This window comes from Poecile atricapillus, chromosome 22, assembly GCF_030490865.1.
Source record: "Poecile atricapillus isolate bPoeAtr1 chromosome 22, bPoeAtr1.hap1, whole genome shotgun sequence".
Taxonomy (NCBI): Eukaryota; Metazoa; Chordata; class Aves; order Passeriformes; family Paridae; genus Poecile; species Poecile atricapillus.
In genome coordinates this window covers 7,857,403-7,882,034 of record NC_081270.1, presented here as the reverse complement: position 1 = coordinate 7,882,034, position 24,632 = coordinate 7,857,403, and the positions used below count along the sequence as shown (strand labels likewise).

The 24,632-nt window shown below is 49.4% G+C and overlaps 1 protein-coding gene across 10 annotated transcripts in view; it reads left to right on the top strand.

The window, feature by feature from the left end:
• The window catches only part of EIF4G3 (eukaryotic translation initiation factor 4 gamma 3), a 112,813-nt gene that overhangs the window by 72,364 nt on the left and 15,817 nt on the right, over window positions 1–24,632 (top strand). For 9 of the 10 annotated variants that reach the window (XR_009279361.1, XM_058855405.1, XM_058855398.1 and 6 more), the window contains 13 exons: window positions 2,884–3,729; window positions 8,431–8,519; window positions 10,051–10,300; window positions 10,688–10,845; window positions 11,779–11,904; window positions 12,971–13,081; window positions 16,694–16,864; window positions 17,834–18,031; window positions 18,853–18,999; window positions 19,282–19,518; window positions 21,104–21,208; window positions 22,486–22,618; window positions 23,604–23,698. Coding sequence is in view for 9 of the 10 variants with exons in the window: in XM_058855405.1 (XP_058711388.1) it covers window positions 2,884–3,729; window positions 8,431–8,519; window positions 10,051–10,300; window positions 10,688–10,845; window positions 11,779–11,904; window positions 12,971–13,081; window positions 16,694–16,864; window positions 17,834–18,031; window positions 18,853–18,999; window positions 19,282–19,518; window positions 21,104–21,208; window positions 22,486–22,618; window positions 23,604–23,698 (2,666 nt within the window). In the remaining variant the exon portion in view is untranslated. The remainder of the gene's footprint in view (window positions 1–2,883; window positions 3,730–8,430; window positions 8,520–10,050; window positions 10,301–10,687; window positions 10,846–11,778; window positions 11,905–12,970; window positions 13,082–16,693; window positions 16,865–17,833; window positions 18,032–18,852; window positions 19,000–19,281; window positions 19,519–21,103; window positions 21,209–22,485; window positions 22,619–23,603; window positions 23,699–24,632) is intronic. The other variant, XM_058855402.1, reaches the window with a different exon arrangement.

The following is a 24,632-nucleotide window of genomic DNA, read 5'->3' as shown; positions in this document are numbered from 1 at the left end:
AATTAAGCACAGCAGTGGCATGGATCCAGAGGATCATATGGCTTCCCCAGAGCTGCCTGTGTGTCCAGTCCTGTAGGAACAGGCAACATTAAATAGGAAAAAACCAATTTGTGTGCCAAGTGTCTCATAAAGCCCACAGCAGATTTTGCTGACTTTGGTAAAAATGGCACAGATGGAAACAAGTTTCTTAAAAATTCCATTTCCTTGGACAGCAGTGTCAGGCACAGGATGGGATCCTTGGGGTCCCTGCACAGGGCCAGGAGTTGGACTCGATGATGCTGATGGGTCCCTGGCAGCTGAGGGTGTTCCATAATATAAACTGGATTTTTTAAACTGTCAGTGTCCCCTGTGTCACTTGAACAAGGCATGGGTGGGTCTGCTGTCCTCTGGATCTGCTCTGGCTGTGCTGCCCAGCTGTGGCCCAGCTGCTCTTCCCTCTGTGTCCCCTCTGGGAACACTCCTGAGTCCCTCTTGCTGCCAGGGACATCCCCTGAGCACAGCACGTGGCACCAGGGATGGCTCAGGTGCCTCTGCCCTTGGGACAGAGTTGGGGCTGAGCTCTGGAGCTGTGCAATCACAGAACATCTCCATTTCTACCTTGAAAAATCACATTATTTAGGTGCAAGTTGTGGTTCCTGTAGATGCCCCTGGTGTGTCCACGCCAGGCAGGCTGACAGAGGGGAGGATACTGCTGGAGAATCCAGGTCAAGCCAGGCTGCTGCAGGAGCTACAGTGGGATAGAACTGCATGGAATCAGAGCTGCCCACGGTTATTCCACTTGCAGAGATCCAGGGGGATGTTTGGAGTAGTATTATCCTCTTTTTAAAGCTCTTTCCAAATCTCCAATGTATCAGACATGGAGGATGTTAACGTGGTTTGTGGGAAGCAGGTTAATGTCAGACCCTGAAGTTTGGAAAGCTCCAAAGCCCCTCTGCTGACACCGAGTCCCGGTGCCACCTGATGAGTGTTTGCATCAGGACAAAAGATGGAAAAATGGCAGCAGGCCCAGGAGATATTGTCAGATAAACAGCACAGAGCAAGAACACATTCCTGTATCGGGGAAAATCTTCCTCACCCACTGCCGGGCCAGTCGGTGCCACTGGGACCACCCAGCAGCCCAACAATGGCTTTGCCATGAAGGAGGCAGCAGAGTTTGTTCCACTGGGTATGTGAAAGAATCTTTAAGGAATCATTTTGCAAAAGTTGTATTTATCAGGAAATTTACAAGAATATCTCTTGATATGTCCCCTGGAGCAGCCAGAGCTTCCTGTAAATACTTTCTAAATATAACATGAGGAATGATCTCAGTGTATTTAGGAAGAGGGATTTGATCCAGTTGGGATGAATTGCGTTGATTTGTGTTTTCTCTCCCCAACTGTGAGTTGTTCCCGTGACTCTCTGTAACAGTTGGCAGGAACGAGTCCTCCTCTGCCAGGACTTGGAGTTTTGTTCTCTGGGATGGGGGTTCAAGTTCAGGTTTGCTTCTCATTATCCAAATCTGCTCCTCATTCTCTGAAATCCCTCCTCAAATCACTTTTCTCTGGGATTTTGCACACACAGCCTGTATCCATGACGAGAACATGGGCCAGACAAGCTGTGATTTGAAGGAAGGGAGTTAAACCTCTGGTTTCAAATGCAGCTGTGGATTTCTTCTGATTTTATCTCTCAGAATTGCTTTCCTAACACTTGAAATGCATTTGGTTGGGGTTTTTTTTTAGCATTCTCCTTTGACTCAGGGAGAGAATATCCAGGCAGTTGTTTATAGTGAGCTGTAAATGTCAGGAATGCTCTAGGAGTTCCTGCAAAGGATATTCCAGAAATCAGAGGTGACGTGTTTTCTTTTTCCAAAGCAGTTTCCATTTCCTTTTTCTTCCATGGAGCCTCCAGAATCAAAATCAGCTGTTGGGATACTCTTTCTCATCTCTTTCCATCTTTCCTCACTTTTCATCCTCCTCCAAAGCCTCGTCCCTGGGTGCCTCATTAGGTTAATTAACTACTGGTTTGGCCATGGGCTTCTGTAACGCTGCTGGGGCTGCTGGTGGCCGAGGCAAAGTTCACTTTTGCTCCAGCTCTTCCTAAAGGTGGGATTTGATGCTCCAGGCAGTTTCAAATGGGTTTTCCTTCAAAAATCCTTTTGTTCTCCTTCAAAAACCCTTTCCCTTCAGCTGAGCTGTTGAATAAGCCCCAAATGGAAATCCAGCAGAGCCAAACCTGTTCAGTCCTACCTGAATTTTGATGATTTGGGGTTGGTTGTGGCCTTTGACTTCCTAATCTGAAGAGCAGGTTTGTGCCTCTGGCTTTTCCAGAATTATTTTTGCTGGTGTAACAGTGTCCTGGAGGAGCTCAGTGTTCCTGCAAGATCCTAAACAATAATGGATCATACTTTTGTAGAGAACAGGTGGGAAGCAGCAGAGCTGTAGCAGAGCTTTGGGAGCTGTGTGATGGTCACGGCAGGGATGGGATCACCAAGTCTGCTGCTGATCATGGGATGAGTGCAGGGACTTCTTTATGCACAAGATTTTGGGGGTTGGGTTGATACTCTTCTTCCAAACATCTCATCATTTCAGTTTAACCCATTCCCCATTGTCCTGCAAGTTTTTGTCCATGTAAAAAGTTGCTCTCCTTGTTTTATAAGCTCCCTTTAATAATAATAGTACATAATAATAATAAATAATAATTAACAATAAGCCCCCCCTTCGCCTTGGAAGGCTGCAGTGAGTCTCTCCAGATCTGTCTCTTCTCAGGGTGGCAGAGGTTGTATTTTCAAATTGGAGTTCCCAGTGAGGAGAGCTCCTTGGCAGAATGCAGGAATGGGAGCCAGGGCACCAGGCAGGAACGTGGGGTTGTCTTGCTGTTGCTAATGGATTCTTTCTCCTTTCCCAGAAGAGAAGCCAAAACCAGATCCAGTATTAAAACCACCTTCTCCAGTCCTCAGACCAGAACCCACTGGGGAGAAGAAAGATGAAGCTGGGCAGACGAGCGAGGTCCCCACCCCAGTGGAAACCCCAGCAGAAGCTCCCCGCTCTCCGTTGCCGGCCCCGGCCGCTCTGCTCTCGGCTGTCCCCGCGGCCACCGCCGCTGTCACCGTGTCCAGCAGAGCCCCGCCCGCGGCTGAGCCAGAGGACAGATGTGAGCTGGCCTCCCCCCGAGAGGAGGCAATGGCCACAGGCAGTGCCACGGCGTGCCCGGAGCCAGCGGGTGCTGCTCCTGCGGAGGAGCGCGGTGCCGAGGCGCACGCGGAGCCCGGCAGCGCGGGAGCGTCGCCCGCTGACGCCCCGGTGACGCCCGGGCCCGCTGGCACCCACGACACTGGCGGTGCCAGGCCCGCGGGGGCTGCGGCCGAGCCCGTGGCAGAGGAGGCTCAGGCAGAAGCTGCAGCATTGACTGTGGAGTTGGAGCCCAGCGAGGCTCCCCTGGCAGAGCTGGAGAGAGCTCCATCACCTCCCAGTGCTCCTCGTGCTGCTCCCTCTCCTCCTCCCACCCCGCCGCCCCCGTCCCCTCCGCTTTCCGTTGCTGCTGTTACCACTACAACTCCTTCTCCACCTCCTCTCCTGTCTCCGAGTGCCCTCCCTGCTGTCCAGGGAGATTTAGAGGGAGAGGAGAGCACAAGAACTACTCTTAGCGACGAGGTAAAAGATACTGAAAAGAAGGAAGAGACGGAGGCAGATGGGCAACTGGAGGAGAGCCGGGAGGCTCCGAGTGTGGACTTGAGCAAGAGTCCTGTCCCAGGTAAGTGTTGGGCTCTGGAGGTTCATGTGGTCAACTGCAGGATGAAGGAAAGGGGCTTTTCTTCTTCCAACAGATGTTTCTGTTTCTGTCTGCAAAAGAAAAAAGCCTGGTGGTGCCACTTGGCTGCTGTGAGTGTGAAACGCTCATCGTCGTTGGCAGGGATAGAAATCCCTCCCGACTGTTCATCGATGGTCACTGCCCTGGATGTGTGTCCTGGGCTGGGGTGCACTCCTGCTCTCGTGGCAGCACAGGGCTCTTCATGGGATCCCAGCATGGTTTGGATGGGAGGGACCCTAAATCCCATCCAGTGCCACCCCCAGCCGTGGGCAGGGACCCCTGGCACTGTCCCAGGTCACTCCAAGCCCCAGTGTCCAACCTGGCCTTGGGCCCTCGCAGGGACGGGGCAGCCACAGCTCCTCTTCTCCCCAGGGGGAGCGGTCGCTCCAAGGGCCTGTGGCTCTGGATTTGGGAACCTGAAGCTCTTGGGATGAAGCCCCTGAGCCAGGGATTTCCAGAACTGCTGCACTGGGGTCTTTTCCAGCTCTAGAAATGTGTCAGGGTGTTTGCAGGTGTGGGAAAATGAAATGAACCATTCACACTCACTGAGAACTCACAACCAGGGTCACACCCCATTGTCACCTCAGTGTCACCTCAGTGTCACACACCTCTACCTGCCCAGCCTTCATTAGTGATGCTTCTTTTCGTTTGCAAAAGTCACATGTAAGCAAGATGTACAATTTATAATTTTAAATTCTGCAGTTTACAGTTTAAAATTCACGAAAATGGTAATTTCTGCAGCTGCCTTTTAAAATCCAGCACGTTTCTCCAAGTGGTGTTGCCTGCCTTTGGTTTCAGCCACAGCTCTGGTTTGGATCTGTGGTTTTAACACTCTGATTCCTATGGAAAATGGCTTTTTTTGCAGGACTTCCTGGAGATCAAATTGTGGAAAAGAAGTTAAATGATCAATTCCTTGTATTTGCTGTGGAACTGTTCTTCACACCCAGCAGTGTTAAACATTTCATGTGTCACATCCTGCTCTGCAGCTCTGTCAATCCCTTGGAACTTGGTGAAGCTTGGACAAAGGACAGTCGGTTGTGATTTGGATCTTGTTGGTTTCATTTTTTTAAAGCAACATTTCATGTAGGGCTTTTTTTTCAAGTTTTTTCTTTGATAGATGGGAAATGGGCTCAGAAATCTCAGGCTCTGCTCTGAAATGCACTGAAAGGCTGAGGTTGGGCCTGTTCTGTGTTTGTGTGATGCTCAATATGCTGATTTTAAAATCTGGTGTCTACAGATGAGAAGAAAGATCCCTTTACTGCACCAACCGTGAGGATTTTTTCCTGATAATCTTCTATTTTTATTTCACTTGGGTCATTTCACTGCTCTGGCACTTGTTGTTCTTTCAATCCAAACTACTTCATAACCCAAATTAATTTCCTTACAAAGGAGAGGAGAAATGGGACTCTGTAAATAAGAGGCAGGTTCTAGCTTGCAGTGTTATTGCTGGCTTTGTAATGGCCTGTAGTTTAAATTAAAAAAAAATTAACTTACAGTGTTTGGGCTTTTAATTATGCAGAAAATTAATTTTAATGCTGTAATGTCATTATGCTCCAGAGCACACATCAGCCAAGCCATTGGCTTTGGCAACATGGAAACCAGGAGTTCTCGAGTCATGTAAAAAATGACTTGAAACTCAAATTTCTATTAAAAGCTCAGGGCTTCAAAGAAAGCACAAAGCTCTCCAAGTGTTTTTTTGTGCTTTACCCCTGATTTAATGATCCTGAACTACTGCATTTCTCTGCCAGCTTTCTGTTCAGCAATAATTTTCCAATTCTTTCTTGGAGAGAGGAAGAGAGATTGAAATAGCATCAGCTGAGGCTGCCTGCTAATTCAGGAATGAGGAGCAGCATGTCTGCCATATACATTGGAATATCCCCACACTGACCCTCAGGAGCAAGGAGTTATATTGTTGTGTTTTTCTTGGACTAAAGGCCAAGAGATTTTTTTTTTTATGATCTCTGGAGTTAAAATTAAACCTGGGATAGGGGAAATTTCTGTAGCACGTGCTGGTAGCTGTGAGGTCTGTGACTTTGAGCAGTATTTCTTTGGGATTTTCAGCAGAGAGCTGTTTTCATTACAGGGCAGCTTGGCCACAAATCATCCCCTGCTTTCCCTTTAAAGGGAGCTGAGCTGGGCTGGCTGGGGCAGTGCTGGGAGCTCTGGGGATCATCCTGCAGCATTTCCTGCTGTGTGTCCTTCCCAGAGCTGGAACCTGCTGTGCCTGATCCTGGGAATGACACAGGGAGAAAAGCAGATTATCAACAGAGGACCTGGGTGCTCCAATCCACACTGGAAACCTGGCTGAAAGTCATCAATGACTGCTGCTTTTTATTAAATTCTGGGGTTTCTGTAGCTACAGTGAAGGACCAGCACTCTCCAGGCAACAGAACAGGAAAAGTGGTGCTGGTGGAGTAGAATTTCTGCAGAAGGTGCTACCAGAGACCTGAGGCCTTTGAAGTCTCCATTCTGTCATGGTTGTTACAAGATGCAAAGAGGAAACCAAGAGACTGATGTGTGTCCCAGAACTCCTCGGAGCACAGGAAGCCAAAAGAACTCAATACACGTGGAATTCAAAGGGCTGTTTCTTGCACAGCTCGTTTATGAGACATTTCTGTATTAAGTAGCCCAGCTGTGGCGAGTCCTGGAGGTTCTGAGCTGGGGAGGCTGTACCAAGCAACTTGGGCTGTAATTAGAAATACCTTGGAGAAATTTCTCCAGCACCAAAACCTGGAGAGGCAGAAACATAAATCAAGTGTTGCCTTTTTCTTGATTTGCTGCCATAACCACTGGAATATATTTTCTCTCCCATGAGCTGGAAGGGAATGGTGAATCATTGCTTTGGTCTTTCATGGCATGTTGGATAATAAAATCAAAATATAAGAGCTGGTATTAATTTAGGCTTCACAGTTGGCACCACATCAGAGAGGAGAGGCCTCATGTCCTGTTGGCAGGGCCATGAGCTCAGGGGTGCTTCAGTCCTGTGGGGAGGTGACACAGCTGGAGAAAGGGGCTGAGCAGATCCCTGCACTTGGTGGGGTTATCCTTGGAGGGGTGTCTGGGATAATCTGCAGGGTTTGTTCCTTTTTCTAGTCCTGAATCTGTGCTGTCGCTCCTGTTGCCTCCCTTGGTTCTGTAAGCCACGATAAGAACTCGGTGTTGGTTTGGTTTCTGGTGTCCCTTCTCCAAAGGAATTAAATGAGCTGAAAACAAGCTCTGGAAGTATGAATAATGACAAAAATGATCTGCATTTGGGCAAAATTAAACTATTGGAGAGCGCATGAAGTCGCTCAGCTTGGGTACAGGAGGATGGAAAAGACGACCAGAAGTGTCTGGAGTTGTCCTTCTCCAAGAGCCAAAGTGGACACATCACTTTGTGTTTCCCTACAGACTCTCAGATGAATCTCCAGGTGAACAACACCTTTGTCCTGCTGGATTTGGGGGTTGGGAAGGTTGGCACCCAAACTTACATCAGTGCAAATTCTCCTTTGAGCTCCTGCAGCAGAAATGTGAACTTGACAGAAAAAGAAGAAGTCTGGTGTCTGCTGTTTTAAGAGGGGGGAAAATTGAGATCTCTGGAGATCCATCCTGGGCAGCTCCACAGCAAAGTCTGGGGTTGCTCTGGCTGCAGAACCCCTGGCCTGATGGAAGTCGTGGGATTTAAGGCAAGACTCATTCAGGAGGTTTGGCAGGATTGCAGCCTCTACAGAACTTACTTTTGCCAAAAAAAGGTGGAAAAAATGTATACTTGAGCAGCAGTAATGTTCACATTCTGACAGCTGAGGAAGGAAACAGCCGGACCTTTGCCAGCCCCAAATCCATGACCCCTGAGTTTATTTCTGTGTGCTTAAAAGTGAAACGTTATTTTACACCCTAGATGGTTTCCATGGTTTCAGTTTGAGGGGAGGGAAATTCTGTCAGATTAAAAACTTTGGGATTAATCACTTAAATTACTTGGCTGTGGCAAGATTGAGCTTTTGGAGCAGATTGGATTAATGAGTTTGTCTCCTCTTAATATATTGTGTGGTTTCTTCTACCCTTTAGGGGGAAAGCATGATTGGAGTAAATCAGTGCTGATCTTGGGAATACTCTGTGGTGTTTCCTTTGACTCAATTGGCCAGGGAGATCATTAATGGTGGAGCTACAAACCTGCTTTTAAATTGAAATATAAATCCAGCTCAGAGCAGTGCTGCAGGATTGAAGGAGTTTTTCTTTTCCATGAGATACTGGAAATTTGGGCTTGTTTACGGTTAATATTATAACAGTGTTAGAATTCTTGAGAAAAATATGTTGAGAACAACCTTCTCTCCCAGCCAACACCTGATCTTTTCAAAAACTTGACTTCCTGAAGGTTTTTTTCCCTGCGTCCTTGTGCCATTGGCAGTGACCTCCTTGCTAGCCCAAGTGTTGTTTGGAGCTTGAATGAGCACCTTGTTTTACAATTCCTGTGTTTTAATGTCATTCTGATGATTGTTATTGCTGCATTGAAAGCCAGAGTGGTTAAATCAAGCTGAATCCTCCACAAGGCTGCAAATGCTTTGCTTTGCTGTGGCCAGAGCAGCCCCTGGGAGGGAAGCTCCTCACCCAGAGCCACATCAGCTCCGTGTCACTCAGTGTTGTAACAGATGCACGTTTCCATTGCAGCCCAAACCGCTGTAACTGCACCAAAGACCTGGAAGAAACCAAAAGACCAGACCCAAGCCACTGAGGAGGTGACAGAGGCAGAAACAGAGGTGAGAGGGAAACAAAGTCCTGCTTTACCCAAATTTAGAGATGGTTTTCCTCTCTTGAAACTGTACTTTAGAGACACTGCTTCCTTGCTGTGTCACAGGATCCAGGGCAGTTCTGGGGAAGAACTCTGCTATTCCTCAGCATTCTTTAGATAACAGGTGTCAGTCTGCTCCCTTTTGAAGCTCTTCAGTTTTCTTTGGGTTTGCCTAATTTAATGATTAACACAGTCACAGAATCACAGACTGGTTTGTGTTGGAAGGGCCCTTAAAAACTCATCTTGTTCCAACCCCTGCCATGGCAAGGGACCTTTTCCACTTGAGGGTTCCACTAAACTTCCACCAGCCTCCCAGCACCGAGGAACCCCTTTCAGTAAAGGGTGAGGGAAAAGTGGGTTTGGATCCCTCAGCACTGCCCCATTTTGGTCCCAAGCCACCATCCTGACATTTGGCAGTTCCTTCTGCACAGGGATATCATGGCAAGGGATAGTTTTCCTGATACCAACTGATGGAGAAGCTGACAAAGGAAAATGCTGAAGTTTTCAGGCAAAACTACCTCAAGAGTGATTAGATGAGTAAAGAAAACCTCCCTTGCTGCTGTTCTGGTAGGGATATTGCAGCAGGGAGCTGTGCTGGTCAGTATAGGGTTAGAATCAATCAGAAAGGGAGCAAGAGAGTGAAAATGTAAAAGTTCAGGGTGCCCAGACTGCTGTGGGTAAAAGCTGAGGTTGGCCAGATGTGATGCAGAGCTGGAGAGCAAAGGTGTCACTGGGGCTGCAGCAGCAGGCTCATCCTCCCCTGCAGGACTCGTGTCTCCTGCACCAGCTGGCAGTTCCACTGAGGAATTCTTCAGAGAATTCCCTTGGAAAATGTGCCAGAAGTGTTTTAGGATGTGGTGGGGAGCCTCCTCCAGAGCATCCTCAATGAAGTTATTCCTTTGTTCAGTGCTAAGATGTGCTGGGATCTCTCCTGGGAGAAGTGCATTTCGATGCCTCCTCATCTGAATGCACAATCAGGCTGTGTCCTTGAAGAGCTCTAAAATTAACAGCCAGGGATACTATTAATGCTTTTTCCTGAAACTGAGATGCTGGAATTGTGGCTAGACCTCACACTGCCTTCCTCAGTGGGATCTGCTCCAGTTGGCAGCAGGCATTTAAAGGAAGAATCCCCCAAAACAAGCACCACGTGCCCTTTGCCATCCCTTTAGCTTGGATGGTAGCAGAAGAGGGGAGCAGAGTTGTCTTTCCAGGCTGGGATTCTGTTCATGGCTGAACAGTTCCCTCCATCCAGTCCTGTGGGGATTTCATGGGCAGTGCTGAGTGTTTCCAGGTGCTCCATTAAGTATCAGTGGTTTATCCCTGGGAATGAGCTGATAAATCACCCAGGGGCTCGGTGTGGTGCTCCATATCCCTTGTAAGATGCATTTGTATTCCTGCTGCTCCCAAAAATGCCCTGTGAATCCATGAGGAGCCGTTTCACGTGCACTGGGTCTGTCTGGGTGTTTCTAACCAAACCTCTGCCTCTGTCCGTGCTCCAGCCGAAGGAGGAGAAGGAACCTTCAGGGGACAAAGTACTTGAATCTGAGCAGGAGAAAATGAGCCATGGGCTTCAAGCAGAGAGGGAACCCTGCGAGCTGAAAGCAGTGAAGCCCATGGAGGAGAACGGGGAGCAGGAGGCAGAGCCGGTGCGAAACGGTGCCGAGAGCGTCTCCGAGGGCGAAGGCACCGACGCCAACTCCGGCTGCACGGAGAGCTCCGGGGAGGGGCCCGTGTACCAGTACAAGCCAGGTGAGTCCTGCTCCACTCTGCTTCCCTGCCTCCCTCCTGCTGGGGCAGCTGACACCCTGGTGTCACCCCTGTGCATGTTCCCGTTGGGGCTGGAAGGGGATTCAGTGCAGCTCTGCTGAGAGATCTGCAACCCAGGAGGTCCTGAGAGATCTTCCAGGGGGGCAAAAGGGAAAAATCGTTTTTGTCTTGCTGGTCATGGTCAAAAGAAGAGAAAATCCCTAATTCCTTGAAATGTTGTGCATTTGGATGCTGGCTACAGCATGGTGGAAATGGCAGAGTTGATTCCTGTGTGATTGACAGCTAGAAACCATCCAAGAAATTCCACAGAAGCCCATATACCTCTGAAATACGATTTCCTGTGACTCTCAGGGACTTCTCTCCCTATAGAACAGTGGAAGCCCCTGGACCCAGAGGGGAAGAAGCAATATGACCGGGAATTCCTGCTGGATATCCAGTTCATGCCTGCCTGTATCCAGAAACCCGAGGGGCTGCCTCCCATCAGCGATGTGGTGCTCGACAAGGTGAGAGGAGAGCCCATAAAACAGGTACGTGCAGGCTTTTGATATAAATAAAGATCCCTAATGCCTCATTCCTCAACCATTTCCATGCTGGGTTTTGGTGGGAAGTGGAGTAGTTGGTCTCATCACAAAATTCTACAAACAGAGGTGTTGGTGCCTGATGAATGTGCACAGATGATTAAAAACTGAGGCATTTTTGATGGTCTAGATTAAGTTATACCAGGTTGTTATTAAAATTTAAAATGTCCCAGCCATGAAGAGCTGAGGATCCAAGCAAGGCTGGATGGAGAGGCAGTGGTTTCTATGAGATCAATTAATTGATATATTAGATCAGTTAAAAAGCAGAGAGAAGCTTTTGGGCAAACTGTTTTTTATCTGAAGCAGCTTCTTCGCTATTTATAAGCTGATCTGATGAAAGATCTTTAAGAACTCCATTCTCGGGCAGTTTCTCTCCAGCCTCATCTCAGAGCTGATTGTCTGTGCTGGAGGTCTGGGCTTAGTCAAACACTTGGGATTTCTGAGTGAAAGGCCTGACACCGAGGCCTAATTAAAGTTATTTCATTTACCTTCTGCTTTCCCGTGATTGTTTCTGACTGTTCTGTGTTTGGGCTCAGTTGCCCATCTCTCATGTTGGCACAAAAGGCACTGCTTTGAGGGAAGGTGGCAGTTTCATGCTCCTGAACCAAGACAGGCTTGTGGTCCCACGATTTTATCCTCCTTGAAATGTTTCTGAACTCCACCTGTTTCCTCAATAGTCTCCGAAAGAAGTTATATTTTAAATTAAATATTTATTTTTATCATAAGTGCAGATGCCTTAAACTTGATCAGTTTGTTAAAGCTTTAATTTGGATGTTCAATGTGACTGTTATGGTTTAGCAGCTGTTGTTTGTGGATTGCATGAGCTCTGGCAGCTGAGCATCCCTGAGCATCCCGTGTCTGTGTGCTCTGCCCCCGGCACAGGTCAATCAGCCCAAATTGCCGCTGAGGACTCTGGACCCCCGGATCCTGCCACGAGGCCCCGACTTCACGCCAGCCTTTGCTGATTTTGGGAGGCAAGCCCCTGGGGGAAGAAACGTGTCTGGAAGTGTGAGTTTACCCCAGCTTGCTCATTTCAAAACTGGCCTTAACGCTGATGAGTCCCTCCTCAGGCTTTTGTGCCTTTCCGATGCGCCGGTGGTTGTGGTTTTGTCAGGGTGAATGTAGGGGTGCTGTTTGCTGGGCTGATAAAATGTAGGGAAATGGGGAACAGTTGTGGATGTTTGTCACGGGTAGGTGTTGTTTGGGAAGGGTTTGTTCTCCTTCCTGTTCCCTGTGTGAGAGGGTGGAAGCATTTCCACAGCAGGAGCTGGCAGTCGCGCGTGCGCTCGCGTGTTCGTCGTACAACAAACCCGGCGTCAGGGCGTCAGCCCGGGGGCTGTGCTGCAAAACTCAGCAACAGAGCAAAGAGATTTTACTAACAAACAAAATACAGCCAGCACCTGTGTGTTCCTGCTTTCTCTGTGCTTCCATGTGTCATTTTGGTCACTTCATTCCTTGTTTTCCCACCTTTTTCCACTGCTTTTCTTTCGCTTTCCCTTCTCCTCCCCATGTCTGGCTTTGCCCACACTCTGAAATCCCTCTGTGAGTTCTTCACTCGTGCCTCTGCCATGTCTTTTCTTGGGGCACAGGTGCCCCCAGCATGTGCTACCCCGTCAGTGCCACTGGAGGAGGACGCTGCCGCCGTTAGGGGCAATCACTGATTTTCAGCCATTGAGCTGCTTCTGCTGTGTCCATCTGGATGTGTCTAATGACATGGCCATCGTGGAGCTTTCAAACCTGCTGCTTCCAGAAGAGTTCCCCGAATCACCCCAACTTCTGAGCGTGCATGTTTCCAGGAGTCAAACCCAGCAATTTTGGGTCAATGTAATATTTCTGGTTTGGAAGCAGCCTCGTGGCCGGTGTCTCGGTTCCAGGGTGCACATCTGTGTCTTGGAGTTTCTCTTGGAGCACCACCTGCTCCACAGAGCCTCATGAGGTCGCTGGTGGTTCCCAGGTTTGGGCAGTGCAGGTTGTGCTGCGGTGCCTCCTCTCCTCTCCTCTCCTGTCAGGAGCTGAGTGTCCCGAGCCCTGCAGCCTCTGGGTAACGCGGCTGTCGCTCTTTGTCTCTCCGCAGGCCTGCAAAGTGCAGAGCACCCCTGGATTGCCCTCCCTGGCTCGGTGCGGGCCCCCAGCATGCCCTCTCTTGGTCTCGCCTCACCCACCATTGAGGAACCTGCCGATAGGGGTAAGCCAAATCCCCCCCTCTTCCCCCAGACTTTGCACCTTTTTGTAGAGTTGCCTTTTTTCCCAACACCCACTGTTGATAAAGAATGACTGGCAGAAAACTTTACAAAAAGGTGCAACCTTGTTTAAAAAAAAAACGAAACAAGACTTGCATTGTACCCCTCTAGGCAGTCTTCAGTGGTGGGTGGGACATCACCAGCTGAGGGCATGCTGGGACGTTGGCCTGAGCGGGATCCGCGAGGGTCTGCACTTTGCAGACCTGTGGAAAGGGGGAGAAAAGGTAAGTCCCGCTTACCCCGTTCATTTGGAGCATTCAGCACATAACATACATCTTACATTTGCGCCTTTGCAGAGCAGAGCCTCTCCTTGCCTGGTTCTGGAGGAGGGCTGGAAGGTGACGTGGTTTAAGCAGCCTGTCCTCGATGGCGGCGGTTGTAGGATCAGAGGGTTGTGAGCCCCAGCAGTGGCAGACGCTCCCCTCGTGACGCATGGCAACCCCTGCGTGTGTGCTGCCTGTCCCCAGCCATCCCACCTGTGCACAGGCCATGCCATCAACCATCCAACCACTGCCTCTTCCTTGCCCCCAGTAACGTGGAGCAGCTCAGCACTAACTGCTTCTGGCACCTTGAGAGTCTTTGTTTCGCTTCTTTGGCTTTTGTCTTTGTTTCCCTCTTTTTGCTTGACCGTGTTTTGTTCCTGTTTCTGGCACTAACCTGTGTTGCGTCAGATGGCACCGGGGTGGAGTTGCAGCGGAGCAGAGTGCAGCTGGGAGAGCTCTTTGATGTAGGCAGGGTTAGGTGAGCGTGGCAGGTGAGGAGACGGAGCCTCAGAGATGTGGGGCTGGAGCGGACGGTTCCGTCCCTGCACAGGGTGCGTTTGCTTTGTCCTTCCCGAGAGGTGATGGAGACTGAAATCACCTCAGCTCTTGTTCCTGGAAGGCACAACCTCTCCCACCATCCAAGATCAATTTCACTGTCTGCATTTGAAGCCTCTTCTAGAGGGAGAAGCACTTCCTTAATTCCTTGGATGGTTTCTAAAGTATTTCCATGACTTGCAGCCTGGGTGGGAGCACCAGATCAGTCTGTGCTGCTGTGAGTCTTTGGCTGCTCTGCAGGAGTCTTGTACCTGTGTCTTCCTGCTTTCCTTTCCCGTGTCCTCCTCCAGGAGAGAGGTCGTTCAGATTAATGCAGGAACACCTGGTAATTGCCCCATGCCCCAGAACCATCATTATTTACAGGAAGGCAGGCCTGAGCTCAGGCACCTCTTTACCTTGCTGTATAAATCTGCAGCCAAAAACCCCAGACCCCTAGACCATTCCTATTAAAAGTTAGATCCATCTATTATTACATCTTCAAAGGAGGCTTCTGTTCACTGATTGAAAACCTAATCACACAGTTTGAACTGAGTTTATTCACAGATATTAAAATGTAGTCTCAAAGGAAGTCTTTGTTGTGTTGATGCCTGAAAAGTCTGGGCTCAAAGGCAGCTGGATGTGAGGAGGTGACAGGTGACACGCTGGTGCTCCCTGCATCCCTCAGTTTTCCAGGGGAGTCACCTCCTTCAGGGGTGAGTGTTTGCTAAAAGGAACATTTGCATGGACCCGTGCCCGAGGAGGGGCTGATCTCTGCGGCTCTGTTACAGCCTGCTGTGTTCAGGAGGGCCCTCAGACCACAGCTGCCTCTGTGGAGGAGATGGGGTGGCTGCAGGTCACCTCTCCTTGAGCTTGCCCCTGTTGTGAGGGGAATGAGCTCAAAGGTTTGGGTTTTCAGGGCACACTCCAGCCTGGCTCTGATTACAGAGCTGTCCGTGGGCAGGAGGTGTGTGCTGAGCTCTGACACGTGTGGCTGTGGCCACTCACTTTCCTGTTGCAGTGTCTGGATTTTCAGCTGGAGGGAAGTCTCTTCTTCCCAGGTTTGCAGCGTGGTCAGGGCCTGGGCAGCAGAGCTGGGTAATACTGGAGGTGGTGTGTGAAGGTGGGGCTGCTGTCAGGCCTGTCTGTGCCAGACCGGTGGGAACAGGGCACAGAGGGAGAGATCAGGGTCTGCTTTAGGAAGGTGTCTGACACACAAAAACATCCTGAAGGCTCCCTGTTCCACTGTTGACTCCTCAGCAGTGATCAGCTGCTGCAGTTGCGCTGTAAGTGGCTGGAATTGATGATCTTGGAGATCTTTTCCAAGAGAAATGATTCTGTGAATTACGGCATTCATGGGGCTTGTGCAGTTTGAATAATCTGCTGGGCTATTTGTGTGCGTGGCAGGGGATGTGAAGAGAGGTCTTTGTGAGCTGAGGGGAGCCCAGTGACTCCCTGCCCCTCGGAGCCCCCTCCCAGGCATGGCTGGGCACACGGAGCAGCTCCTGGTGTGGGCTCATTGTCTTCTGACAGCATCTTCCTCTCTTGCTGGTATCCCATAATGAAACCCAGACAGGAGCTCCAGCCCTGCTGCTGTTCCTGCTCATTTGCACGCATTTATCTTGTCAAATGCAAGTGGTTCAACTCCCTCCTGCCTTTAGGAAGGGTTTTCCCTTTCAGTAACACAAACCCAGTTTGTGACTGATGTGTGACATAAGAGGCACCAGCCAAGAGCCCTTTCCTCCTATTCACTGAAGCTCTTCAAGTAACTGCAGTGGTTTGGCCTTTTTGATGCTCGTTGAATCCCTTTGTTGAACAAAGCAGTCTTTGAAATGGCCCATCTTTCATGAGTGGCTGCTGAGCAGATTAATTACTGCTGTGGGAAGTACCGGGATTGATAATGGAGTTTTGCTGGGTTAATTTGTACCTTGAGGTTGCCATTTGTGATGAGTTCAGAAATGGGAAAGAGCAACCTCGCAACAGCACCTGGTACCTTTAGTCCTCAGTCAGAAGCCCCCAGATGATGAAGAGGAGATTTGGGGGTGTCCTGTGCTCTTCCACTTGTACATCTGTTGATAAAGTCCCTGCCTGTGGCAGGTTTTCTGCCTGTTCAGGAGGAGCATCACGTTACACAGGATTGCAGAGGTGCTTAGGCAGTTCCAGAGCACCCTGAATTCCCTTTCTTCTGTGAAATCACCCAGACTTTGTCCCGTATCTGTTAGGATCCATATTTTTAGAGTGCAGGAGCTGCAGTGGTACTCCTTCACTGTGTTTTATGGAATTCCCATCTCAAAATGGCTTTGTTGGAAGCAATCTCCAGTAAAACTTAACATTTCTGGCAGAGCTACTAATTTATCATTTTCTAAGTGCTTGGGATGGCCTGTTTGAAATACACCTGTAAGGGCTGAATTCTTCCACCCCTTGCTGTGATGTCTCAGCTCTGCAGTTTCTGCCTCCCAAGAGGCACTTTTGGCCAGTCAGGGTCAGTTCTGACCCTCTGTAGCAGCACCCGGAGCGCCGCTGAGTTGTGTAGACAGAGCCATCCCATTTCTCATTGGGAAATGCTGCCCAGAGAAACGTGTTTGGTGTCTCCTCGTTCCCTGTGAGCAGCCCAGGGCAGTACTGGCTTGGAGGGACTCCTGGTGTCCCAGCAGGACGTGCTGGTGCTCAGCGGTGCCATCGACGGCTGTTGGCGTTTGCCCTGGAGTTTGTTATCCAGTGTGAGCCTAAGGTGGGATATAACAGGGAATGTTTTTGTCCTAGTTGTTGAGTGTTGGACCAAGGAGATCTCAGCCGGGCCAGAGGAGGGAGCCCAGGAAGATCATCACTGTATGTGTGAAGGAGGATGTGCACCTGAAGAAGGCAGAGAATGCCTGGAAGCCGAGCCTGAAGAGGGAAAACCAAACGGAGGACCCAGAAAATGTCAAAACCCAGGTGAGAGTGTAAGCAGCTCTGAGGGTGCAGCAGCTGCACCAGGTAATGGTAATTTGCCTTCCCTCTTGTATCAGACAGTGAAAAAGGGCAATGAATTCCAGTTGGAATCCCAGCTTTCCCCTACCTTGATGGTATTTTCTGTATGTTTGTTCTTGACCTGATGTTTAAATGCCAGTCCTGTATATTAAGCAGAGAGCACCAGACAATCTCCTGTCTCTCTTCCAGGATTGCTTTCCTACTGCTGCTTTACTGGGGTGTTTCTGTCTCTGTCCTAAAGCAGAGCCCTACCTTCCCAGCACAGAACTTGGTTTTCATCTCCTTTTAGACCACATTTCTGCCCTGAATCCTCAGCAGGACTGAGGTTCCTGTGTCAGATCCCTCAGTTGGTCCTACCCAGCCCAGTGGTGCCATCTGAAGCTCCCTCTGTCCTTCTCCCCCTCCTCTCCATGGGACACTCGCTCTGGGAGGAGGTGTTTGTCTGGTGGTCAAGCTTGTCATTTGTAGGATAAGTTGGGATGGTCTTGAAGGACACTGGAATTCTGTTCTTGGTGGCATTAATGGTGGCATTGTTGGCCTCATTATCATCCTGGATAGGAAAAAATAAAGTGCCTTAAAGTGAATTATAGAAGAGGTTGGTTACCTCTGGCTGAAGGAAACAGAGGCCACTCCCTGTTAATTTATATCTCATGAATTAAACTGATATAAAGAAGAGTATTTCTGACAGAAGGGTCTTTGTGCCTCTGTTGCACTTGACAAAAAGCACTTGGGTGTTTCCAAAACTCCTTCCCTGTAGTCTTGGTCTTTGGTAGTCAAATGAGAGCTGGAGTTGGGCTGTGCACAAACGTGTGGTGTGACACTCAAATTCTGACTTTGCTGCGGGGTATCTCCATTCCCCTGTGGAACCAGCCTGGCTCACACCTGGAGTCACCTGCACCCCTTGTGCCTGAGCTCAGTGTTTGTGTCATTCAGGAGCTGTTCCGCAAGGTACGAAGCATCTTGAACAAGCTGACGCCCCAGATGTTCAACCAGCTGATGAAGCAGGTGACAGACCTGACGGTGGACACGGAGGAGAGGCTGAAGGGAGTCATCGACCTGGTCTTCGAGAAGGCCATCGACGAGCCCAGCTTCTCGGTGGCGTACGCCAACATGTGCCGCTGCCTGGTGACGGTAAGAGCCGCTCCCCCGGGCAGTGACACCAACTGCAGAGAGCAGAGCTATGTGTGAGCTCCTGAGTGTAAGAGAGGATAATTCATGTGGAGCATTGGTTTGTTGGCCATGCCTGAGGCAGAGGGATTTGCTGGAGCATTTGTTGGGAGTTGAGGACTCCTTGCTCCACCTGGTCACAAGATAAGCTGTATTTGGGAGGTTCATGGAATCACAGAGATGTGGAATAGTGTAGGTGGGAAAGGGAACGTAAAGCTCTTCCCATTCCAGCCCCTGCCATGGGCAGAGACACCTTCCACAGTCTCAGGCTGCTCCAAGCCTCGTCCAGCCTGGCCTTGGACACTTCTGGGGTGGGGCAGCCACAGCTGCTCTGGGCACCCTGTGCCAGGGCCTCCCCACCCTTCTGTGTCTGTCAGTTCCAGGGGAGCCCAAGATGAGCCAGGCTTTGCACAGATCACTCAGATGGTGAATCTGGGACAAAAGAGCCCCATCTTCCCCAGGTTCTTCATGACATGCAGTGAAGGAATATGGCTTAAGCCTTCAGCACAGAACAGGAGTGTCTTTAAACAAGAGCTATTTTTAGGGATCCTATGGATGGAAACGTAATTCATCCCCAGGCGGAGGTGATGTCAGCCAAGTTTGGAGTGTGACTTTACATCTGTAATGTAAAACTCCCCTGGAAATCCAGATGTGAGGCTTTACTTTCACAGCCTTGCAGAGCCCTGCAGTTGAACATGAAGAGCAAAATAGATTGTTATGAATGACCCTTCCTCTGTGGAGTTCATCCCTATTTCTGCTGATGTTTTCCTTCCTTCTCTCTCCAGCTGAAAGTGCCCATGGCAGACAAACCTGGGAGCACAGTAAATTTCCGTAAGTTGCTGTTAAATCGCTGCCAGAAGGAATTTGAAAAGGACAAGGCTGACGATGATGTCTTTGAAAAGAAGCAGAAAGAACTCGAAGCTGCAACCACTGTAAGTGGTGTTTTTCTCCATAAGTTCTCAGAGCTCCCTCAGAAAATTATTTCCTTTTGATACAGCAGTTAATTTGAGGAGATTTTGGAGTTGAGACTTTCATTCTGTCACTGTGCCTGAGGATAATAAAAAGTATTTGCCTTGGCAGTGGGTTTATCCCAGCATCTTTTTGGGCTTTAGGAGAAAAAGAGTAAACAGTGTCTATGAACATAAAACTGGATTTTTCGAAGAGTTCTGTACACTGGGAAAATGCTTTAGCAGAGCTGTTTTCCTGTCTTGCAGCCAGAGGAGAAGACACGGCTCCACGATGAGCTGGAAGAGGCCAAGGACAAAGCCCGGCGGAGATCCATCGGGAATATAAAATTCATCGGCGAGCTTTTCAAGCTGAAGATGCTGACAGAGGCGATCATGCACGACTGCGTGGTGAAGCTGCTGAAAAACCACGACGAGGAGTCCCTCGAGTGCCTTTGCCGCCTGCTCACGACCATTGGCAAGGACCTGGACTTTGAGAAGGCAAAGGTGGGGTAGGAAAGGGAGAGAGGGATGAGGCTCTCTGGGCAGGGCTGGAAAAATGGGTGTGGAGTGTTTTTATTTGAAGATTTGTTTTTTCTTCAGGAATTTCCATATGGCATGAGGAAATCATCCACTCCTCTGTGGATGTTTCGTCATGACCTGGCCTCGCTCCCCGCTCTGTTTCATTTTCAACAGTGTTCTCCAGTTGTTATTTCCAAAGATTTTATCCAAACACACAGCCCAGAAATGCTCAACATTTACTTTTTCCAAGTTGAATGTTCCTCTTCCTTTGTAGTTCCCAAAACATTAATATTTCCAGTTGAAGGTTTATGTTACCTACAAAAGCCACCATGAAATGTGTTGTTCAAGGTAAACCTTGAACACCCTCATTAACTGATCCAAGCCCTGACCTGAGCTGGGTGCCTGTGTTTTGTGTTATCCTTGTCTCCAGTTGTGCTGGGATGTGTCAGCTCCTCTGCAACCGCAGCACTCCTGCATCCTGCTCCCCATTTTCCAGCAAATACATTCCAGCAAGGAGCATTGCACGCTCCAAGAGCTTCTCTTGGCACAGACAGTCTGCTGCTCCTTCACAGAAACCAGTCTTGGGATGAAAATCTGGAGGGTTTTGCCAGGAATCGGCAGGGCTCGGCTCTGGGAACAAACGGAGCTGATTGTGCTCAGCTGCCGCAGGCAGGGAGCTCCCTCTGCACTCCTGGAGCTCGGGGATCACGGTGGATCAATCCTGAGCCTTGAGGGGAGGGAATTTCCCAGCCTGTTCTGTGAGCATGACCAGAACAATGTGGTTTATCAGCAGTCCCAGGGTAAACACGCCGTGCTGTGAGCGCGGCACCAGCGCAGCACTCAGTTTCTCCATGTGCTTTGGGAAGAAAAGCAGCTCTGATTTCCAAGCTGAGGTCAGGCTGGACGAGGCCAGGATGCTTTTTGGTCTTTTTGAGCACTGTAAAAGCCAACATTTTGATGCTCTTCTGGTTCTGCACCCTTGAGCTGGGGCATGGCAGGGCATGGAGCAAGGGAGCAACTCCAGATGCCTCTGTCCTGTCTTTGGGATTGGTTATTTCTGCCAAGACTGAGAGAATCCTCCTTAATGGGGTAGATGTTTTATTATGTGTTTTTATTGAAGCTGAACTGTTAGTCATAGTTTAATTAAAACTTTTGAACAAAGTCCATTGGAAATATTTCCCCATCATCCCTAACTTTGGAAACATTTGCTCCCTGGAGCTGGAACTTTCCAAAGCAAGGCCAGACACAAATTTTAATGGATCTTTTTCTTGTTTGTTTAACTACAAGGACAAGGGTTTAGCTGGTTTTTAGTGAAGAGAGTGGGAAACACAGTAGTAAACTGCTCTGAAACTCTTGCTTGAAACAAGCAGAGTCTCTTGCACATGCTGCCCTGTGCACCTCAAATCCATCCTGGAGGAGTGTACAAGACCCAGCTCACCTCTCTGGGGAGCTGCCCTGTGTCCTGGATGTTTCTGGCACAGAAATCCTGGAATGCAGGACCCACGGGGTGCCCCTCGAGGGAGAGTTTTCATTTTCTCCACACTGTGCTGATGATGTTCTTCTTGTCTAGCCCCGCATGGACCAGTATTTCAATCAGATGGAGAAGATTGTGAAAGAGAGGAAAACCTCCTCAAGGATTCGGTTCATGCTTCAGGATGTAATAGACCTAAGGCTGGTAGGTCCTAGCTCCAGTGAGTAAAAGCATGAAGTCATGGAAGCTCAGACTGGTCTGGGTTGGAAGGAACCTTAAGGATCATCTTGTTCCACCCCCTGCCATGGGCAGGGACACCTTCCACTGTCCCAGGTTTCCCCAAGCCCTGTCCAACCTGGCCTTGGGCACCTCCAGGGATGGGGCAGCCACAGCTGCTCTGGGAACCCTGTGCCAGGGCCTGCCCACCCTCCTAGGAGAGAATTTCCCATCTGACCCTGCCCTCCAGCAGTGGAAATCCATTCCCCCTTGTCCCCAGTCCCTCTCCAGCTCTCCTGGAGACCCTTTAGGCCCTGGGAGGGACTCCAAGGTCTCCCTGGGGCCTCCTCTCCTCCAGGTGAACACACCCAGCTCTCATGCCAGTCTGTTCCCTTCCATATCCAGGCTGGATAAGCTCTCCTGCAGGAGCAGGGATTCACAGCTCAAGTGCCATGTTGGGGGGAGATCTGTTCCCCTTCTCCCCAAAGTCTGGCTGCTCACAGCCAGGAAATGTCTCCGTGTTGTCCTGGTGCTGTGGTCAGCAGACATGCAGTGCAGGGGGTCCCAGGGTGACCATGGGTGGGACAAACCTTCCCAGCACCCTCATTTCAGCCCCCAAGGGAGCTGGTGTGGTTGTGTGGAGGCTGAAGGCACCGCTCTGGCTGCAGGTAAATAATTACCCCCAGAGCTGTAATGAGGCTGCAGCAAGGGACAGTGTGGTCATTGCAGGGCTGGAAGGGTCTGGGCACTGCATGGCTGAAAAGACACATCAAGTGAGGAAAGTGTTTCTGGAGTGACAGCTGCTCCTCTCTTAAGGACTCCTGTGTCCAGCATCACCACTCCTGGTGTGCAAAGCACTCTTTCCACTTAAAATCTTGCTTGCTTTTTTTATTTTCAAGATTTCATTTTTTCCCTCGAGCTTGGAGGAAAGGCTCCCACAAAGAGTATCAATCATAAAGAGAGAGTTACAGCAGCTCTTCTCTTTCCTCTGAACCTTGAAGGAGAAGCTGGGAATGTGCAGGCTGGGCGTTAACGTGTCCTGAACTCAATCAAGTCTTTGCTGCAGTCTCAGTGCACTGCTCTCTGGTGCTGGGATAACCACGTCCATAACGTGTCCCAGCTCCACAGGGCTTTCTCCAGCCCCTCAAAGGCATGACAAGGCTGGGAGCATGAGGCCTCATTCCCAGTGATCAAATTTCCTGGTGTTTGATGCTCCCCTGGAAGTTTCCCTGAGCACGTGTGTGGGTTTTTTGCTTCCTCCCCAGTGCAACTGGGTGTCACGGAGAGCAGACCAGGGCCCCAAGACCATCGAGCAGATCCATAAAGAAGCCAAGATTGAAGAGCAGGAAGAACAGAGGAAGGTGCAACAACTCATGACCAAAGACAAGAGGAGACCAGGTAAAGTAAAAGCCAAGTTGGCTGCTCCTTTCACTCATTTCACATCCAGTGGCCTTAGAGGGAATCCCACATAAAAGGAAAAAATCTGTGGGGTTTTTTCCTAAGTGTAATGGGCAAAGGGAATTGGGGCCTGAGGCTGGAATTGAGGCTGGAAAAGGAACAGATCTGCCATGGATTGGCTGTGGGGATTTTCAGAGGCAAATCTCATGGGTGAAAATAACCAACCACAGGCCAACAGTGCTGAAGATTTGCATTAATGCAAACCATGTTTGATTTTGTGACAGACTGCCAAAAACCTGTTTTAACAAGTTATTACTTGGGAGTCAGATTTGCCATCAATTCTAATGCACTGCAGAGTCTCATTTCAAGAGAAAAACATCTCATTTCAGCAGTAACCGTGTTGTCTTTAGTTGTTAAAGTCATGAGGTGCTGACTCTGCATGAGGGAGTGTCTTGGCATCACCTTAAACTGCTCCTGGCCCTCAGGGCACTACCTAAAGATGAATTTGGAGTGACTGGGAAAATGAAGATTGGGACCAAGCAGGGCAAGGAGAAAGTAATTTTGGGGATTCCTTAATACTGAGGACTGTCAAATGAAAGTGCTTTGAAAACAGGATGTAAAGAAAATACATGTAGACTTTAATTATCCTAAAAGTGACACCAGGAGAAGATGAGGAAGCCGTGTCAGAGCAGCCAAGTGCTCCAGGAGTTGTGGTGAGTGAGGAGTGAGTGAGGCTCTGGTCAGGGAAGGCATCTCACCTGCTCCTTGTGTGAGCTTGTGGGTGTGCAGCACCCACAGGAATGCAAAGAAATCCAGCCAGGAGCCATCCCTTCCACCATCAGCCCTTGAAAGGAGTGAGAGCTGTTACTGCTCAGGCTGTTCTGTGCAGCACAGGCAGGCAGGCTGGTTGTGCCATGTCAGTGTGAAGGACAGCAGATGAAGAGCAGCAGGATGAGCTGAGGGTGGCTCTGTTTGTCATCCTCAGGTGTCCCACGGGTCGATGAAGGCGGCTGGAACACTGTGCAGGGGGCAAAGAACAGCAGAGTGCTGGACCCCACCAAGTTCCTTAAAATCACCAAGGTAGGTGCCAGCACAAGCCTCCTTCAGGGCAATAAAACATCTGTTAGTCCAGGAAGGACCAGGATGCTGTGTACAGGTCAAAACTTGGGGCTGGGACATTTTAAATCCTCAGAGTTAACACTGTGTGTAAATCAAGCTGCATTATCTTCTGGATGTTCCTGTTTTGTCCTGAGGGAAGGGAATGTGCAGAGTTTCTTTCACAGTGTCCTTTCAGTAATCCAGAAAATCTGCATTTTGTTCAGTGATGAAAATGTGAGCCAGGCTATTGTGTGATGTGCACAGCACCCATGTTCCATGGGTCTCAAACACCTGCTAGAAATCCTTGGCTGCCTCGAGTTCTTGAGACCCTATTCTGATGCTGCTCCTCAGCAAAACAGGGAGGCCACCTCTGCTTTGATGTGTCACAAACAGCAGCACTCCAGGCTTAGAAGGCTCCAGCAGAATGGGGAGAGCTGTGTCTGCTTTTAGAGGTTTCTCAGCTTGGTGGCATGGTTGCATCCCCCAATATGTGATAAACTCTCATGTTCATGATGCACATCTTCCTGTTATTTCACCATTAGACTGCTGGATTTGGGACAGTATTCCAGGCTGCAGGTTGGGAAAGTTGGAGATTTCTCCTTTGTCAAACTTCAGAACAGCTCTGGGTTTTCTTGCCAAGGAAAAGTCAGGCCTTTGTAGAAATCATTGACTCCTAAATATTCCCTTGTCCCACTTAATGTCGCTTGCCCTCAATTTTTACACTCAGTGCCTGGATTCTTGGAGAGCTGTAAAGCAGGACCTGGACAGACTGCAGCCCTTTTGCAGATCCAATCAGTTTGTTCCTTCTGAAAGTCATAAAACAGTCTCCAAAACTTCATTTAGCAGGAGAGGTTCCTCCTGCCTGGGCTTACAGCTCACCTGGGAAAAGCCCTTCTCCTCTGTTCCATACAAATGC